A 20,140-nucleotide genomic window follows, 5' to 3' on the forward strand; every position below is an offset into this window, starting at 1 on the left:
TGCAGGTATCAAATTAATTAATGAGTGTAAAGTGCTAAGCATAGTCTAAGTGCTTGGTAAATCTCGGCTGGTCGTCCTCTTCTTTAGCTGTGCCCTTTCCCCAACCAGATATGACCGTGGCTTCTCTGACCATGCTTGTCCTTCTTTTCCTCTGGGCTACTATTTCTTGGTATTAATACTGAAGATAAATGCGCATTTCTCTTTGTCTTATCTTCTATCACCCCCAATACCCTAAACTATTCATTTTGTTCTAACTTTAAGAATCAAATTTCTAAATCAGCAGTAATTACTGAGACAAGATAAAAAAAAAATACAAACCTGATGTTCTCTAGTAACCTGGATCTTCACCTAAAATTCATGAAGGGAAACGTGTGTACATTCTTTTAAATCAAAAGCAACAGTAGTTTGCCTTATGACACTTTTTTTTCACCCTCTTACATCCTGACTGCCAAGTTGGGGAGGTGACTTAGTGGTGCAAGGCCTGTCCTACATGCAAGAAGCTCTGGGTTTGATCTCTGGCCACACATGGGAACAGGGAAAACTCCAGGGTGGAGTGGTGCTTTGCTTACTTGCTCTCCCTGTCGCTTTAAAATAAGCAGAAAAACATAGATCCAGGGATCAGTGCACCTGATGGGGTGCATTCCCTGCCACGTACAAGAGCAGGTTTTGGGAGTGCAATGGCACTGAGGGGAGGAAGCTCTGGTGCTGTGATGTCTCTCTTCTCTCTTACTCTGTCTGAAAAGAAGAACTGAAAAAGTTAGCCTGGGAGTGAGTGGTAAAACTGTACATATGCAAGGCCCAAGCAGCATTAAAAAACATTAAAAAGAAAATCATGTTGGGCTGGGGAGACAGCTCAGGGATAAAACGCATGCTTGAGAAACCAGGCTTGACTTCCGGCACTGCATAAAAAAAAAGTTAGGACTCCTGGTCCAGGAGGTGGGACAGTGGATAAAGCACTGAATCCTCAAGCATGAGGTCCCAAGTTCAATCCCCGGCAGCACATGTAGCAGTGATGTCTGGTTCTCTCTCTCTCTTTCTTTCTTTCTTTTTAAAATTTTTTATTTAAGAAAGGATTAATGAACAAAAACATAAGGTAGGAGGGGTACAACTTTCTTTCTTTCTATCTATCTATTTATCTATCTATCTATCTATCTCCTCCTATTTTTCTGGTTAATAAACAAATAAAGTTAAAAAAAAACAAGAGGGCAGTAGCTCAGCGGGTTAAGTGCAGGTGGCACAAAGCGCAAAGACCCATGCAAGGACCAGCATAAGGATCCCAGTTCAAGCCCCCGGCTCCCTACCTGCAGGGGAGTTGCTTCACAGTTGGTGAAGCAGGTCTAAAGGTGTCTGTCTTTCTCTCCCCCTCTCTGTCTTCCCCTCCTCTCTCCATTTCTCTCTGTCCTATCTAACAATGACAACATCAACAATAACAATAACAATAACTACAATAATAAAACAAGGGCAACAAAAAGGAATAAATAAACAAATAAATATATTTTTTTAAAAAGTTAGGACTCTTGTGGTATTTACTGATCCCAAAGTGTTGAGCTCTACAAAAGCAGTTACAAGAACACTTCAAACACGTAAGGCACTCTGTGTTCTCCCCAAGTACCCTGCAGCACACTATTTATCAACGTTTCTCAGGTAACAATTTTTGGTACCCTATTTTATGAAAATGAAAATGAGATTATGTAAGAAGGTCAAATAATCTGCCAAAGGTCTCACAGCCGGGCCCACAAATAGAATGCTGAATTTAAAACCAGTGCTCCTGTCATAACACCAGTGTATCTTCTTGGCTGATACATGCTAATTCCCAACAGTATCTAGATCAAATACTTCCAGCAGATAATGACAATTTACTCATATTTTGGTCAAATTAAGAGATTATTTGAGGGGGTTGGGTGGTAGCGCAGTGGCTTAAGCTCACATGGCACCAAGCGCAAGGACAGACATAAGAATCACGGTTTGAGTCGCCGGCTCCCCACCTGCAGGGGGGGTCACTTCACAAGTGGTGAAGCAGGTCTACAGGTGTCTGTCTTTTTCTGCCCCCTGTCTTCCCCATCTCTCTCGATTTCTCTCTGTCCTAGCCAGTAACAATAACAACAATAACAACAATTTAAAAAAGAGATTATTTGAACTATTCTGAAGTTGTTTTTCGTGCTTCCACCCCTTTCACTTTCTTTTTTTCATTTATTTATTCCTTTTTGTTGCCCTTTTTTTAATTGTTGTAGTTATTATTATTGTTGTTATTGATGTCATTGTTGTTGGATAGGACAGAGAGAAATGGAGAGAGGAGGGGAAGACAGAGAGTGGGAGAGAAAGACAGACACCTGCAGACGTGCTTCACTGCCTGTGAAGTGACTGCCCTGCAGGTGGGGAGCCAGGGGCTCGAACCGGGAACCTTACACCGGTCCTTGTGCTTGGTGGCACCTGCGCTTAACCCACTGCGCTACTGTCCAACTCCCCCTTTCACTTTCTATTAAGAAGGTTTTATGGATTGGCAAGATAGCTCACTTGGATAGTGTGCTGCTTTGTCATAGACACAGCCCAGGTTTGAGCCCAGTCTCCACTGCACTGAGGGAAACTTTAGTCCTGTGGTTTTTTTCTCTGTTTCTCTTCCTGTCTGGAAATAACAAAACAGCTTTGTTATGATTATGATGTGTTCCTTACAATATTTGTCTGTAACACTTCGAAGTTCATCACAGCTCTTAATATACAAACCAGTATAAACAAAACAATGGACGATGTTAAGAAGCATTTCTACAGAAGTTCAAAAGGTCAGTGATTACTGAGAGCCCAAACCACAATAAAGCCGTGAAACAGGAACAGATTAGAGATACCACACCTTTAGTTCACTATCTTTGAAATTGCCTACTCTGTAGTGTAAACACAAGGAAATGTAAGTGAAACTCATCTCCTAAATGATGAAGTAGGAGACAATGGACTAGCATATCTACATGTTTGAAAACTGGATGTTCCTGCCAACACATTTAAATATAACCATGACAAGCTCCAACAAGTTCCACAGGTCATTCGCAAACTGCCATAGTAGAGAACTCAAAAACTGAGCCGCCACATCATAAAACCAACCGACTGAATATGCATAGTAAGTTTTAAATGCATTATATAATTCTCAAGAAAGTCAGAATTGTCACTGAAGACAGAAGCTCTTTAAACTACTGTCAAGATGTCAAATATAGAGATCTATGTTTACTCCTTTTAGGGCAAAAGTAGTGGTCCTGAGTTCCAAAGACAATTTGGAATCTGAAAGTTCTTAAACCATTACAGGAGTTTTGGAAGGATTAACAGACAAGCATGAAACATTAAAAAGATAATCTCATGAGGAGATGACTAAGCAAAGGGATTATACTAACAGACTATTCATCGTATGACACATTTTGTATTCATGAACGAGGTCAGGCAAATCTAAGACTTGAATAGAGTTTATTGTTTCAACAGAGGGACACCAAACTGATAAATGAAACATAGACAGATGCCCTGTCATGAGTCAAAGAGCTCTAAAATGAGACAGTACCAAGAAAATACCTTTCAATACTAAAAGGCTTTATATCGGAGGACACAAAATTAAAAGAAATAATGACAATAGCAGGGTTATGAAGAATTGGACCATGAATACATGGCAAGCATGTGATATTAAGGCTCCAAGAATACCATGTCTGAACACAAAACAGGCATCAAGAACACTAAAGACTCTATTTAAAAAACACTATTTTAGTAAGTATGATTAAGAAGTCAAATTATGAAATCATTAGCTGATAATCAACAGGACTTTTTGCCAGACAGCAAAACTATTGACATCTTAGTCCAGGACTTCTATTCTAGCATCTAGATTTGTAAGAAATAAAATTCTAAATTGTTTATGGGATGTCCAGTCTGTGTTCCCCTGTTATAACAACCTAGAATGATAAGGCACTTGGTAATACCAGCCTCAGACCTGAGTTAACAGCAAATACTATATCTATCTGCAGCTATTGTCACTGGATTCTGGATACTTCATTATGACATACTACACAGTCATGTTCAGGGGTTATCATTTAAAATTTATAAACAGAGTTTCTTGCATATTCAGTAAAGGCACTGTAATTTTTTTTTTTTTTTTTAACTGGGGCTTGGTGTCACAAGCCTACATGACAAATTCACCACTCCTGGAGGCCATTTCTTTTCCCGCTCTCCCTCCCTCCTTTGATTTCTCTGTCTCTGTCTCTGTCTCTCTCTCTCTCCTCTCTCTCTTTTTTATTGGATAGGCGAACAATTGAGAGGCTAGGGGAAGGAAGAGTGGGAGAGAGACGTCAGCAGCACTGCTTCACCGCTTGTGAAGCTTCCTCCCTGCAGGTGGGGACCAAGACCTTAAACCTGGATCCTTGTGCACAGTAATGTGTGTGCTCAACCACATGTACCACTACCTGGCCCCTTCAATGATTTTTTTAAGTTCTCTGTGCAGGCCCACAAGGGAGCTCAGCTGACAGAGCACATACCATGAGTAAAGCCCTAGACTCAGTGTCTAGTGACACATAGAGCAGCACAGAGAAAAATAGCTAGAGAACTCCATCAATTTTCCCAAAAGTCATGGAAAAGGAAGTGATCACTCCAATGTATGAGGAAAAAAAAAATCAATCTAGAGAGGACATCCAGTAATAATGGAATTGTGCTAGGTACAGGGTTCATTCCCTGCCACTGCACTAAAAAATAATAAAACTCATGAGTGCCAGATCATCTCACTTATAGGTAGAACGTAAGAAAAAAAAATGAGGGAAAGGCAACACAGGGTAAAACGTGGACTAGACATGGTCTGTTGCAGTAAGGCCAAGAATGTCTGTACATGAGAAATATGTGGGAGAGAGGGAAGAGTGGGTCTTGGGGACCCAATGCATGACTATGGAGGAAGGTCCGAGTTGGTTGTGGTTGTGGTGTGCAGACACCTGTCCTGGCAGGATGAGAAGCTGCATCCATGTGACAACACTGTCTTGTAAATGATTATTTCCCCAATAAAACAATAAAAAAATATGGTAAGGGCAGAGTACCTGATGGCTTTGTACTTTCTTTCTTTCTTTTTTTTTTAAATACTTATTTATTCCCTTTTGTTACCCTTGATGTTTTATTGTTGTAGTTATTGTTGTTGCTGTTGTTATTGATGTCGTCATTGTTGTTGGATAGGATAGAGAGAAATGGAGAGAGGAGGGGAAGACAGAGAAAGGGAGAGAAAGACAGACACCTGCAGACCTGCTTCACTGCCTGTGAAGCGACTCCCCTGCAGGTGGGGAGCCAGGGGCCAGAACCGGGATCTTTACCCAGGTCCTTGCACTTAACCCGCTGCGCTACCGCCCGACTCCCTCTTTCTTTTAACTGTATTTATTTTATTTGCTAGGACAGAGAGAAACTGAGGGCCAAGGGGGAGATAGAAGGAGAGAGACATAGAAATACCCGCAGCACTGCTGCGTTATTCGTGAAGCTTTACCCCTCTGCAGGTAAGGACTGAATTCGGGTCCGTGCACGGGAATGTGTGCACTTAAACAGGTGGCTGTGTGCTTTCCATGGTCTGTTAAGGAGTCATTGCCCCTGCCTGAGCAGGCATCACAGGCCAGGGATGGCAGAACAACTATACCTGGCTAAGGAGATATCAATAACACATGGTGAGAGGTTTCTGGTTGAAATTAAAGATAAGGAAACAAAGAAGGGAGCCTATTGCAATAAACTGAGTGAAAAGACTAAGGAATGTTGTAGCCTGGGAAATGGTGCAGTGAATAATGTGTTGGGCTTTCAAGCAGGAGATTCTAAGTTCACATCTTGGCATGCTAGAAGTGATGCTCTGGTTTTCTTATCTCTTCTCTTCTCTCTTGTTAAGGAATGATTCCCAGGGAGTCAGGCAGTAGCGCAGCAGGTTAAGTGCAGGTGGTTTAAGCCCCGGGCTACCCATCTACAGGGGAGACGCTTCACAAGCGGTGAAGCAGGTCTGCAGGTGTCTATCTTTCTCTCCCCCTCTCTGTCTTCCCCTCCTCTCTCCATTTCTCTCTGTCCTATCCAACAACAATGACATCAATAATAACTACAACAATAAAACAAACAAGGACAACAAAAGGGAATAAATAAATATAAAAAAAAATTTAAAAAAATGATTCCCAACCCCTTGCCACCAGGGTTATCACTGGGGTTCAGTGCTTGTATGGCAAATCTACCACTCCGGGCAGCTATTTTTTCTTACTTTGTTCTCTTTATGATATAGAGACTGAAAGGAAAAGGGGAGACAGAGAGGCAAAGGGGAGGGGAGAAAGAGAAGAGGGGAAAGGAAGAATGGAAAGGGAGGGGACCTTCATAACTGCTTTACCACTTTGCGACCCCCACCACCACAGGTGGGGACTGGGGTCTTAAGACCAGGTCCTTGCAAATGGTAAATAAAGTGTAAGCTCTACTGGGTGCCTACTGCTGGTCCCAAATAAATAAATAAAACCTTAAAAACAAAACAAAAAAAAGTTTTTTCTCCCTTTATCTTTGCAGCTGTCCAGCAAATGTTATAAAGATTCACCAAAATAAGCTTTATACACTGTCTAGAGACTATGTACCCATCGGTCAATGTGGATAAGAACTAGAACTAACCATTGCCTGTCTAAATTATAAAACTCCCCTCTCCCCCCCCCAAAAAAAAAGAGAAAAGGAAAAAAAAAAGGTATGCCCTTTTCTGCCTTTTAACACGTTACAGAAATGTGGTGCTTGAAGGTTTTGCTACCAATATGTGACCTTTGACACAGGAACCATAAAAGTTCCCACAGAAGAGTCAGGTCTTTGATGACATTCACTGAGCAAAAATCTTGCACTCACCTATCTCCAGACTGCTTTTATAAGACATAACAAACCCTTTTGTTATGTCTAACCTGAAACAAATATGATAAGAACAGAAACCTGACAGCAGTGAGAAAAGAAAAAAAAAAACACCTGCAAAAAGAGCTGGTTAAGTTTGCCATTAAACAAACAAACAAACAAACAAACAAAACAAAACAATCACTTACCTGTGCACAGATCTGATGCATGACATGACCAAACTCATGGAAGTACGTCCTCACCTCATCGTGCCTCAGCAGAGAGGGGCGGCCTGCTAGTGGCTGTGAGAAGTTCACCACAAGGGCAGCCACAGACATCATGCGGCTGCCATCAGGGAGGAGGCAGCCAGGCTGGAGACCAAAGCAGGCTGCGTGGTTGTATTTTCCTTCCCTAGGAACCAAAAGCAGTTGGGGAGATATGAACATTTCTAGCATAATCACCACCGTAGCCTCTGCTGGCCTTATGTGACACCAGAAGACACTTGAAAACACTTAATACTATGCAGCTATTAAGAACAATGAACCCACCTTCTTCTCTGACCCATCTTGGATGGAGCTAGAAGGAATTATGCTAAGTGAGTTAAGTCAGAAAGATAAAGACAAGTATGGGATGATCCCACTCATAAACATAAATTGAGAAAGAATAACAGAAAGGGAAACTCGAAGCAGGATCTGACTAAATTTGTAGTAGGGCACCGAAGTAAAAACCCTGGGTGGAGGGTGAGGGTGAATGTTCAGCTTCATGGGGTAGGGGGAGGGGGAGGGGATGGAACATAGTCTTTTGGTGGTGGGAATGGTGTTTATGTACACTCCTATTAATTTGTAGTCATATAAGTCACTATTTAAGTAATATGAGAGGGGAAAATTGAATGTCTCAAACTTTTTAAAGTACAGACTGAGTCTTTTTAATACACAGGCTGAGTCTTTGATATGTTGACCCTCTTAAAAGCTTAGTCCAGGGAGAACAAAAGCAACCGGTGGCATAGCTATATGCAAATAATGTCAAAGGATATAAAATATGGTGATGATGTGTATGATATAACAAATTCTAACAAAGGGATTCTTCTAAATTAACCCAATTGCCAAACAATGTGATTATTGCAATAACTATCTATTGTCTTCTTAAACCCTAAGACAACAAGCATCCCCCCCTTCCTCTATAGAGCTTATGTTTCTCCCAATTCTGGAACCTCTGGGGTGGGGCTCACTTCCCTGCATGCTTCTCTCAAGTCATACCAAATGATACTGCATCCGCTGATTCCAACCTAATCAATGCAACAAGTACCATCTCAGAATGCTTCACCTCAGACTGTGTACAGAGACATCAGGCATGGATTGCCAACCCTTCACCCTCATCACTCGGGTGAGACCTTTCCTTTCATGGTAGTCTCTAATTCCATTCCAGGAGGTTCACTTCCTAACAAAGTCCCAAAACCTAGAGATAGGCCAAGTCCTGTTATAGAGCATATGTTCACATGTATCCATAAATTAGGGCAAAATATATACCTGAAAGCAAAAATACACAGTAGTCTGTAGTGAGTCAGTATCAAGTTCATAATGAAATAGTGTCTACTTAGACTTAGATACCCTCCTTACCTACTTCCTATTACAGTTCTCTCACTCATTCCAAAGCTAATCTTAGCAAAGCAAGGACTGCAAAAGCTGAATAAGGGCAAGAGACTGGCATACTTTAACAATGACTCTTTAGTCACTATCAGGCCATTCCACCAGCTGGGGCCCTAATCGGGGAATCCTGAGATTCCCAAACAGGCTTGATGGGCCTAGAACTCGAATAAATTCCTCTCTCCATTGTTACCAGTCATCTCTATCAGGAACAACACAATAGACCCCTTTGTGGGCCCTGATAGGACCTTGCCCTCAACTTGGATCATCAATGGTAGAGAATGTTCCATCCTCCAAAGGGAGGATGGACAACATACTCTATGCTACACCTGAGGAAGATGGGTTGATACTGGGGCAGCATGGAATGTTCCTACTCATGACCACACAATGTAAGCTCAGATCTAGAGGGATGCAGAGGTCACACAGGCTCCTAAGCTAATTATGGGCCCCAGATCACATCAAATCGATGGGGTTTACAGTCAACGATATTTATACCCCTTTCCCATATTAGGGAGCTACTCTCTTCCCTGATCCAGCTTTCTGGTCCTTTTCCCAGCCATGACATCATCTCCCCAGACAATAACTAGGATCCACCTGCATATCAGATTTTAGACTCAGGCAAAACAAAAAACACTAGTATAGCTACAGGCCCTTTGAAATATAACTAAAATATGCCTACTAGCTATCTACAAAATGGAGGACCCCCCCAACACTTCATCTGCACTATTCCAGCCTTTAGGTCCATAATTGGTCAACAATTTGTTTGGCTTTGCATGTTAACTCTTTTCAGCCACCAGGTTCCCAGATGCTAGCATGATGCTGACTAGACTTCCCTGGACAGACAACCCCATCAATGTGCCTTGGAGCCCCGCTTCCCCAGAGTCCTTCCCCACTAGGGAAAGAGAGAAGCAGGCTGGGAGTATGGATCGACCTGTCAACGCCCATGTTCAGTGGGGAAGCAATTACAGAAGCCAGACCTTCAGCCTTCTGCATCCCACAATGAGAGCGTGTGTGTGTGTGTGTGTGTGTGTGTGTGTGTGATCGCGCGTGCATGCGCTCATGTTTCTTTTATAAAATAAAAATTTCAGACGACTGGGAAGATGACTCAGCTGGTAGAACTTGCATGTCTGAGGTTCCCAGTTCAATCCCTAGCCCAGCATATACTGGAGTGGTGGTCTGGCTTCTCTCTTTTGTTTACTCTCTTTGTCTCTCTCTAATGTGAAACTCTCTCTCATATGCCATAAATAAAATAAAACTTAAAAAAAATTTTCAAGACCCTCTGTATCACTTCACAAGTTATAGCTCAAATGTTCCTATGTTGAAAAACCTTAAAATTAAGAACATATAAAATGGACTGAGGGCCGAGTGGTGGCACACTTGGTTGAGCGCACATGCTACAGCATGCAAGGAGCTGGGTTCGAGCCCCCAGTCCCCACCTGTAGGGAGAAAGCTTTGCGAGTGGTGAAGCAGTGCTGCAGGTGTTTCTCTGTCTCTCTCTCCCTCTCTACCACCCCCTTCCCTCTCAATTTCTGGCTGTCTCTATCTAAGAAATAAATAAAGATAATACAGATATTTAAATGAATAAATAAAATGGGCTGGAATTGTGATGCACCTGGGTGGCAGCATACACATTACCATGCGCAAGGACCTGGGGTTAAGGCCCAGGTCCCCACCTGTAGTGGGGGAACCTTCACAAGTAGTGAAGCAGTGCTCCAGGTGTGTCTCTTTCTAGCTCCTCTTTCCTTTCACTTTCTCTCTGTCTCTATTCAAAAACTAAAACTTAAAAATAAAAAAAAAAGAACAAAGAAACAAACAAAAACACAATGGTCCCTGGTAGGTGTAGATTCATTATGCAGACAGAGCCCCGAGTGACAACCCTGCAGGCAATTTAAATAGCAGAAAATAAGGTTGCTCTCTCTATCCAATGAGGAATTAGAGCTCAAAATTAACTGAACTCCTTAGAGAAATTAGACAGGTCTTCTGGAAACAGATGAGTTTTACATGGTTTGGAAGGGGAAGCACAAATTAAATTAAGTTGTTTTCTTTTTTCTTCAACTATGCGGTATTAGTGAAGGCCTCTTCAAATGCCACTAGACTTTATTGTAGGAACAGATGCCTCCCCCCCCACTGCTTTAAATACTACTTTCAAATGTGTTGAAGATTGTTTTAGTTTGATTTGTTTTTTATCTAGTTATACTCTCCTGTATAATTTTTTTCCTGGTGACTTATGCTGTTTAAAACACAGAATAGCTTCCTATTAGTATATTCAAAACTGAGAAGGCATCGTTCCTATACTTGCCATAACACCATTCTGCAAAACCTGCAAAGCACACTTTGTTTTTTTTTTCTGGTTGGTCATCACTGGGGTTTTATCACTCGAGGCTGACATTTCTTTCTTTCTTCCTTTTTTTTTTCCTCAGAAAGACACAGAAAAAGAAAGATACCAGAGCACTGAAGCGTCCCTCAGTGTGGTGTGGACCAGGGTTTGACCCTGTAGTCATCACCATGCCTGTGAGAAAGCAAACACAGTATCCAAGTGAGCTATCTTGCCAACTCCACAACTTTTCTTGAACCCGTCGAAAAATTTGATGTGAAGAGTAATGATCTTTTTACGACCTAGGACAGGTTCCTCCAAGAAAACAGAGGAAGGAAGCAATTTATTTCTTAAGCAGAGGCAGACACCAGTAAGAAATAAAAAACAGTAACACATTACTTAAGGCTCATGACTGACCAGCAAAACCAGGAAGCTACTAGAACCAACAGATAATGAAATTTTTCCATCCGATTACAGGGTCTTCCATATGAACTTCACTGGAACATGGGCCTCACTGGGACAAAAGGACAGTCCTGTGGAAGCAACAGTCTTGATGCAAGCCTAGGGGAACAGAGCAGCTGCTTGGTAAATTTATGAAGCCTTGTCCAAGTCCTTTATATTTTTCTCCTACAGAACAAGAAGAGCCTTAGACTTCAGAGAGAAAGGCAACAAATTCTGTTCTCCTAAAAGCAACTGTGAAAATCCATCGCCACTGGGGAAAAGGAGTAACAACACTAAAAAGCCTCTGGTCTTGAAGGAAAGAAAGGAAGGCTTCATGGGCCTAGATCTACCCACAGGGCAGGAAAACTATATAGGCTTCACTCCTAAGACCCAGAGACACAGAGTCTGCCTAAGACTGACATTTAATTAGAACAACAGATAATTCTCTATCTAATCGAGAAAGAGAATAATAAACACCCTCTTGTTAATAACAGCAGTTTGTTGCTGTAAGAAGTATTGACAGCACACTGAATATCACTGAAAGGAAATGCAAGCATTTAAGAAATAGGCAAAGATGCTACGTTTCAGCCACTGGTCTACTTTTTCAAAATCATAGTGGAAGCACTAGCTAATACAATAAAACAACGAAAAAAGAAATAACAGACATATGGATTAAAAGGGAAGAAACAAAACCAATAGTAGTAAGATTGCTGTGTACAAAATTCACATCGAAAGTCATCATTTACTCTCCTATGCCATCAGCAAAGAATGAAATTAAAAATAGATTGCCATTTGTTTTACTCCTCAAATAAAATACTTAGGTATAAATCTAAAAAGAATACAAAGTCAATGTGAGAAAAAAGTACAAAACCCCAAGGAATTTAATAGAGAGATATTCTAGAAATGTAGAGAGAGGACCCATGTTCATGGATAGGAAGACATTATTATTAAGATGCTAGTTCTTCCCAATTTTATCTATGGTTTCAGTGCAATCCCAGTCAACATTCCAGAAAATTATTTTGTAGATAATACCAAATTGACTCTAACATTTACCTGAAGAAGCAAATAACACAGAATGGCTAGCTCAATAACTAAAAAAGAAAGTCAGAGAACTGACACTATCCAACAGACATACTATAATGTGGCAGTAATTAAGACAATATGATTCTAGTAAGGAAATAGACAATAGATCAGTGAAACATAATAGTGAATCCAGAAACAGAGCTACATAAATATAGTCAACTATTCTTTGGCAAAGAAGTAAAGGCAATAAAAAGGAACAAAGGTAGTTTTCTAATAAGTGGTGTTGAAACAATTATACACTCACATACCAAAAAAAAAAAAAAAAAAAAAAAAAAAGGAAAGAAAGAAAAGAAGAAATCAAGATACAGACTTTACACCCTTGACAAAAATTAACTCAAAATGGATCACTGATCTAAATATAAAATGCAAAACTAAAATATTCTCAGCATATAACATAGAAGAAAATCTAGATGATCTCTAAGACCAAAAACACAGTAAAAAGAAAGAATTGATAAGTCGGGTTTCATTAAAATGCAAGATTTCAGCTCTGAGGAAAAAAAGATGTGACAGACTGGGGGGCAGAAGAAAAGGGAGGGGGACAGGATAAAGAACATACAAATAGTTTTCTAAGAAAGCAAATGACCTGATTGGAGGAAAGCACCAAAGGCATACCAAAGAACACATGCAAATAACAAGCATATGAAAAGATAGTTCAATTATATGTCATCAAGACAGTGCATATTAAAGTAATAATGAGTTGCCACTACATAAGTATTAGAATGGCTCAAATCCACAACACAAAATGCTAGTAGGAACATGGAACAATAGGAACTCTCAACCAATGCCAATAAGAAAGACAGTTTGGGAGCCACTCTGGCAATTTCTCACAAAAGTAAACATATCCTTAACAAAATCATCTAGCAAGCATGCCTCTTGATGTTTACTGAAAGATGCTAGAAACTTGGGTTCACACAAAATCTGGACACAGATGTTTATGGAAGCTTTGCTCATAATTACCAACATTTGGAATCAACTAGGATGTAATTCAGTAAATGAGTAGATAATAAATTGGTACTTCCAGACAAATGGAATATTATTCAGTATAAAATGAACTATACTAAGCCATTAAAAGACATGTGGGAACCTTAAATACATACTGCAAAATGGAAGAAGCTAGCCTTGAAAGGTTACATATATTTGATTTCAATGGTATATTATTATGGAAAAAAGCAAAACTGTGAACAGAGCAATTATAAAAGCCAGTTTCCATATTTATACATTAATGTCTATAAAATGAGAAAAACAATCACTCCTGCTTCGTAAGGATTAAAAGGCAAAGCATTAATTAAAAGACTAGTCCACTAGGGTTTCTGGAGTGATTTCATGTAATTAGTTAGAAAGGTACAAGTATGTAAACTAACCCATAAGCCTTATTATTTTTTTTTTTTAATTTTTTATTTAAGAAAGGATTAGTGAACAAAGGCATAAGGTAGGAGGGGTACAACTCCACACAATTCCCACCACCCAATCCCCATAACCCACCCTCTCCCATGATAGCCTTCCCATTCTCTAGCCCTCTGGGAGCATGGACCCAGGGTCGTTGAGGGTTGCAGAAGGTAGAGGGTCTGGCCATAAGCCTTATTTTTAACAAGGAGAAAATGAAAATAACATGGGAAGTGTCAAACCTGTTACATTTTATATTTTTTCTCCATTACAAAATATAAAAGCATTCTTGAGTTGAGAGTATTGTGAATGCTATTGTGTTGGAGAGACATAGTCCACATGTCCTCTTGAGTCAATTAGACAAAGAAAGCAAGTTAATTCACCTCATCTTTATAGAGCAATCCCTTAGGTGACAAAATATGAATACTTAGTCCACAAAAATTGCCCTCTGGTTCCATTCCAGAATACTGGCAGCAATGATCAGATTTCAGTAAAAAGAAACCAGTTAGCTCTTGGCAGACAGAAAGTAGGATTAGGTAGGAAAAAATGCTGACTCTGGAAAAACAATTTGGGGACAGTTACAGAAGGTTCCAATGTTGCAGGAATTCCCCCTTGAAAGAATTCTTGGCTTCAAACTGTTTCCCGAAATGCTTAAATTAAAAATAGATGCATCTACCTTTCATGTGCATTTATTTTTAGATGCTATCAGATGTGAAAGTAAGTCCACAAAGCAGAGGGATAATACACCTCTGCCCATTGACAGGAACAGTTCTCTAGTCTTACCCCCAGCAGCTACCTGAAGGCAGACAAATAAGTAGACTAAAAACTTGTGTATACTACTAAACAAGAGGGCTACCATGTATCTAGGTTTGTTTAGAAAAATGGATCCGTAGTTACACCAATCTTGCTTTGTTTCAGAAAGCATCCAAGAAAGAAAAAGATGCAACCCTCCCTTGTGTCTGATAAAACAAGCTGAGTTGATGTCACCACACACCATAGATCATCATTATCATCATCATCATCATCACAATTAGCATTTTATCATCATCACAATTAACATTTATTATCACTACTTAATGCCTAGGCTGGGTGATTTTCACATATAGTCTAAAATGCACAAAGCTATCTTGTAAAGGAATCATTAGTCTTGTATTATTGAAAGGAAATAATTTCAGACTGGTTATGCGATTCAAATATTCTAACTCAAGTTTAACTGACTACAAAGGTTTTGCTACTACTAATATACTGGTGTTGTATATCAACCAGACTAAGGGTACTAGTTACAGACATACCAGAAGACGTTAGTTTAATAAACTTTTGGGGGGTTGGTTTTAAATTAAGTAAATGAAGTATATAAATTAGATAATGATGACAGCAGCTAACACCTATTCCACACTAACGATATGCTGGGTAGTCTTCTAATTAATGCTTTGCCTTTTAATCCTTACAAAGCAAGAGTGATTGGTTTTCTCATTTTATAGACATTAATGTATAAATATGGAAACTGAGGCACAGGAAAATTAAGTACTTGCCAAGTAAGTGATGGAGCCAGAAATACTGGCTTCAGAAGTCATATATTTTTAATTTTCTTTTTTTTTAAATTTTTTTTACTATATTTTATTTATTGGATAAAGACAGCCAGAAATCAAGAGGGAAGAGAATGACAGAGAGGGAGAAACAGAGAGATACCCGCAACACTGCTTCACCACTTGCAAAGCATTCTCCCTGCAGGTGGAGACTGGGGGTTTGAACCCAGGTCCTTGAGCAATGTAACATGTGCACTCAACCAGGTGCGCCACCAACCTGGCCCCTGTGTGACACCACCTGGCCCCACATTTTTAATTTCCTTACTAATAACCATACATGAGAACTAAAGAGCACCCAAGTCTCAGTCTGGACAGGAATCGCATCACTAGATTGCTTCCAACACTCTGATCCTCAGTACCTTGGATAGAGGTCCAAATAGAACTGTCCCAGTACTTCTCCTGTAGCTTTATCCTTCACAGTGTAAAGTGTGACACTTTTATTCCATACATGAGCATCTGTCACTTGCTCAAACGTAAGTCCCAACAACTCTTGGTAGATGCTCAGCAAGCCTTCAGTCACTACTTCGATTGGAAAGTATTCCTTGAGGATCTCTTGATCCACAGAGTACTTGAGTTCCTCTGTTTGAGTCATGTAGTAATGGAGATCCCAGGCATTAATTTTCCCATCATATTCAATACCTTTCTCTTCACATTCCTTTTTCTTCAAATTCAAAATAAACTCTCGTTCTGCCTCACCCAAGGGTTTTAATTTCTGGCTTAAATCATCTGTGAAAAAGTGAAAAAGATTAGTGATCAAGATTGTTCATTGGAAGCAAACATATATTTTTTAACATTTTAAAAGTATTCTTTAATATAATTAATTTATTTATTGGGTAGAGACAGAAATTGAGAGGGAGAAGTTAGAAAGAAAGAGATATCTATAGCTCTGCTCCACTGCTCCTGAAACTTCCCCTCTATGTGTGGGAACTAGGTGCTTAAACTCAAGTCCTTGCAGATAATAGCATGTGCACTCTATCAGGTGTGCCACTGCATGCCTTCCCCCCTTTTTATTTTTTAAATTTCTTTACTGGGGGATTAATGTTTTACAGTTGACAGTAAATACAAAAGTTTGTACATGCATAACATTCCTCAGAGATCATCCCACATTCATCCTTCTGCTACTAACTTATTTCACTTAACACGATTTCTTCAAGCTCCATCCAAGATGGGCTGAAAATGGTGAAATCACTACTTTTAATAGCTGAGTAGTATTCCCTTGTGTATATATACACCACAGCTTGCTCAGCCACTCATCTGTTGTTGGACACCTGGGTTGAAAAGCAAACATATTCTTACATGCCAGCATGTTTTAGCAGAGTGGATTCTCCATTGGAATAGCCATTAATGTAGATAAATGAGGAGGGGAAAAGTAATGGAGGAAAAGGGGAAGGAGGAGGGAAATTGTACAGAAGAGAAGAAGGATGAGAGGGAGAAAAGTAGGCACTTCTGTTCTCTTCAGGGTGATTTAAGTTCCCTCACATTTTTTTTTTACCTCCAGTACCACTGAAACCAGACAACTGTCTCACAGCATCAACAAAACAAAGTTTATCTCAGAGAAGTCTGGGTGAAGAATATTATAATTCAGGAACAAGCAATAGTGAAACTATGCACATTATTTTTCTCTGAGGTTAGACTGCTTGGAGAGATAGGGAAAATAAATCAGGTAAGACCTATGCTCAAAAATTACTAAATATTTGTTTAATGCCATTGAGAGTAATGGGTTTAGTTTCACACTATTTCATTTCTACAGTCTATTTTGAACAGAACAATCAAATGTTTTTAGATGGATATCATAACATATATTATGGTCAATTTTGGACTAGCCCCTTGCATTTGGGTGAACGAGTACACTTATGTGTTTACTGTTCACAATTTGCCACTTATGTGAAAAAAACATGTTGCAGTATATGTTGGAGGCAGTAGCCTGAAGCCTGTGAGTGATACAAAGAGATATCATTCAGATTAGCCTGTGTGAAAGAATAAAGGTAGTAGGAGGACAACTAAGATGGGAAGATGACAGATTTAAATTAGAGAACTACTTTAAAGGAATCAACTTAATCAAGTAGTTCTTAAGGAAAAATTTTAGAGTATGCACTCATCACAAAAGGAAACATTCTCACTAAACCAGTGAACTCCCTGAGCCATTCTGTTGTACAACATGCAACAGAATACATGGCAAGTACTTATTCACATCTTTGTTGTTTCTACTCAGTAGAAAATTCACTAAAGAAAGGGCCCATCTTACACCTTTATATCAGCATGCTGCCGATACAAGGTTGTTAATTCATAAAGGTCTCACCAACGAGTCAATGAATTACCAAGTAATGAGCTGGCAACACTAATAGTAGCTGCTACATGTTATGCATGATACCAATGTATACATTAGTAATTCAAAGAGTGGCCATTGAGGACAAGGCAAAATAAATTTTAGGCTGAAAGTTGATGTTGGCACATTATTAATCAGTTGCATCGTAAGATAATGGATGTTAGAATAACCGACAAATTCAACTAAAGATGAATTAGGTCTGAGAAGAGTAAAAAAAAAAAAAAAATCAAACTTTTAAAAACTCTGACTGGAAAAGGTTACAGCAAAAATTATTATCTTTATCACGGCTATGTTATTCAACCATTTTTACTAAGATGAAAAAGAATACTTGACTGGAACAGTATCAACCAAATTGAGATGAGGTGGAGAAGAGTAAGCACCAGTGACTAAATGTCACAGAAATAAGAACCTTGTTTTAAAAAAGATTAATGAAAATGTGATTTCAAATAAATGTGACTAGTTATTGCATAAGTTTCTAATGCATCACTTTCACATATTAACAAGCAACTTCTGAAATATAAGACATTTATTTGTGCTGACAATATTTTCATTTATGCCTCATTTATCAGGTTGTTTCAAATGAATTCATAAATAGCCAGGCTATAACTACCAAGCACCTAATGGCAATTATCAAAATATATGATATGGGGCAGCGAGATAGATAACTCACTGTGCTGCTTTGCCATGTGCATAACCAGGTTGAACCCAGACCCCATTGCATCAAAGAAAACTTTGATAGTGTTGTTTTCTTCTGACTTTCTTAAAAAAAAAAAAAAAAAAAGGAATTCCAGAGGCAGGGCTACAGAGTAGCAACAGCTGCGTTTCTCTCCTTTCCTCTCTTCTCCACAGTCAACTAGGAATATCAAAGATCACCTGGGACCGCAACAAGACAGGACTAGAACAACTTTGAGGACCCATCAAATCACTGGTGAAAACAAACATGTGTGGTTCATGGACAGAGAGGAGCCTAAGGAGAGATTCCTGGGCCTAAAGCCTATATCTACTCCTGAGTGGCTGGTAACAGTCCAGCTGTTTGCCAATTGTGGTGCCACTTCCAGTCTGTTTTACCAACAAAAAGACTGCTGAAGGGAGGAGAAGACTAGCCTAAGGCTCACCAAATGCAACTGTGAGTCTCCACTGCTACTGCCCCTCAGAGGCTGGAGGAGCATCTGGGAGGCCCTGTCCTGAGGGGGCGGGGGGTGTGTGTGTGCAGAAAACTGGCTGGGAAACTCAGGAAAAGATCTACACCCCAGTGGACTAGAGGTGGTATATGGTGGGAGCCTTTCCACATTGTCCTCCTGATAAATTGGGAGACACAGTGAATAATTGCCACAGAACCCACAGAGTATAAACAGGATTTGTTTGGAAACTCATAGGGCCAAGTAGTGCTGCCCACCTTGGCTCTGGATGCTGGCAGAGTGCCTGAACTGAGCTCAGGGTTTTGGATCCTTGGGTTGTGGGAGTCTCTTTGCATGACCACTGTGCTATCTCTCCCCCCACCCTGATTTATCTCTTGGTCAGGAGTAGTGATTAAGTTAAAAAGCCTACTTCTAGTTAGAAAGCCCTCACACTCCCATTTACCACATGGAAGAAAAAGAATAAAAGAGGCTTTAACAGTTAGTGTGCTTCAGCTCAGGAATTGAGATAACATTGAAACAACTGTTAATTTCCACAACTGTGAACACTTTAAGTACCTTACTTAGACTAACAATCATCCAGGCACAAGTGATCAGTAGATTGAAATGTACTGAGAGGGACTTCATAACATACTATATACAATGGTTAAACCAAGAAGGAATATTGGAGAAATGAGCTAGGACAAAAGCCCAGCTAAAAGTCCCCCAAAGGAAGAAGTACATAAGAATGAGGTCAACCCTCTAACAGATCCCTCTCACCACTGCCACTGGTCACCTCCATCAGGAACAACATAATGGATCCCTCTGTGGGCCCCTATTGAATCTGGCCCTCAATATAGATCAATAATGGTAGGGAATGTTCCATTCTCAGAAGGGAGGTTGGATAGCATATTCTGCCTATCACCTGAGGATGATGGGTCCTGAAATTGGCACAGCCTGGAATGTTCCTAGCCATGACCATGGAATGTGAGCTCAGACCTACAGGGATGCAGGGATTACATAGGTTCTTGTGTTGAATATGGGCCCCAGATCAAATCGATGGGGTTTACAGTCAAAAAGTATTTATATACTTTCCCCATATTTGAGAGCTACTCTCTTCCCTAATCTAGCTTTCTTGTCCATTTTTCCAACTATGACACCATCCCCCCAGACAGTAACTTAGGTCACCTGCATAATAGATGTAAGGTGCAGGCAAAAACCAGTTGGGTCATGGGCCCCTTGGAATATATCTGAAATAGACCTACTAGCTTTTTCCAAAACAAAGACCCCCAAATCTTCATTTGCAATATTCAGGTTCATGATTAGTCAACAATTTTTTCTGCTTTATATCTTAACTCTTTTTCAGCCACCAGGTTCCAGATGCTACCATGATGCCAATCGAACTTCCCAGGGCAGATGACCCCCACCAATGTCTT

The 20,140-nt window shown here is 40.0% G+C and overlaps 1 protein-coding gene across 1 annotated transcript in view; it reads right to left on the minus strand.

Moving 5' to 3' along the window:
- Positions 1-20,140, minus strand: part of NLN (neurolysin) — a 115,949-nt gene that overhangs the window by 31,788 nt on the left and 64,021 nt on the right. The window contains exons 8-9 of the mRNA XM_007523490.3: positions 15,623-15,989; positions 7,023-7,224 (exon numbers count right to left, since the gene is read on the minus strand). Of these exons, the coding sequence (XP_007523552.1) occupies positions 7,023-7,224; positions 15,623-15,989 (569 nt within the window). The remainder of the gene's footprint in view (positions 1-7,022; positions 7,225-15,622; positions 15,990-20,140) is intronic.

Source organism: Erinaceus europaeus, chromosome 5 (assembly GCF_950295315.1).
Source record: "Erinaceus europaeus chromosome 5, mEriEur2.1, whole genome shotgun sequence".
Lineage (NCBI taxonomy): Eukaryota > Metazoa > Chordata > Mammalia > Eulipotyphla > Erinaceidae > Erinaceus > Erinaceus europaeus.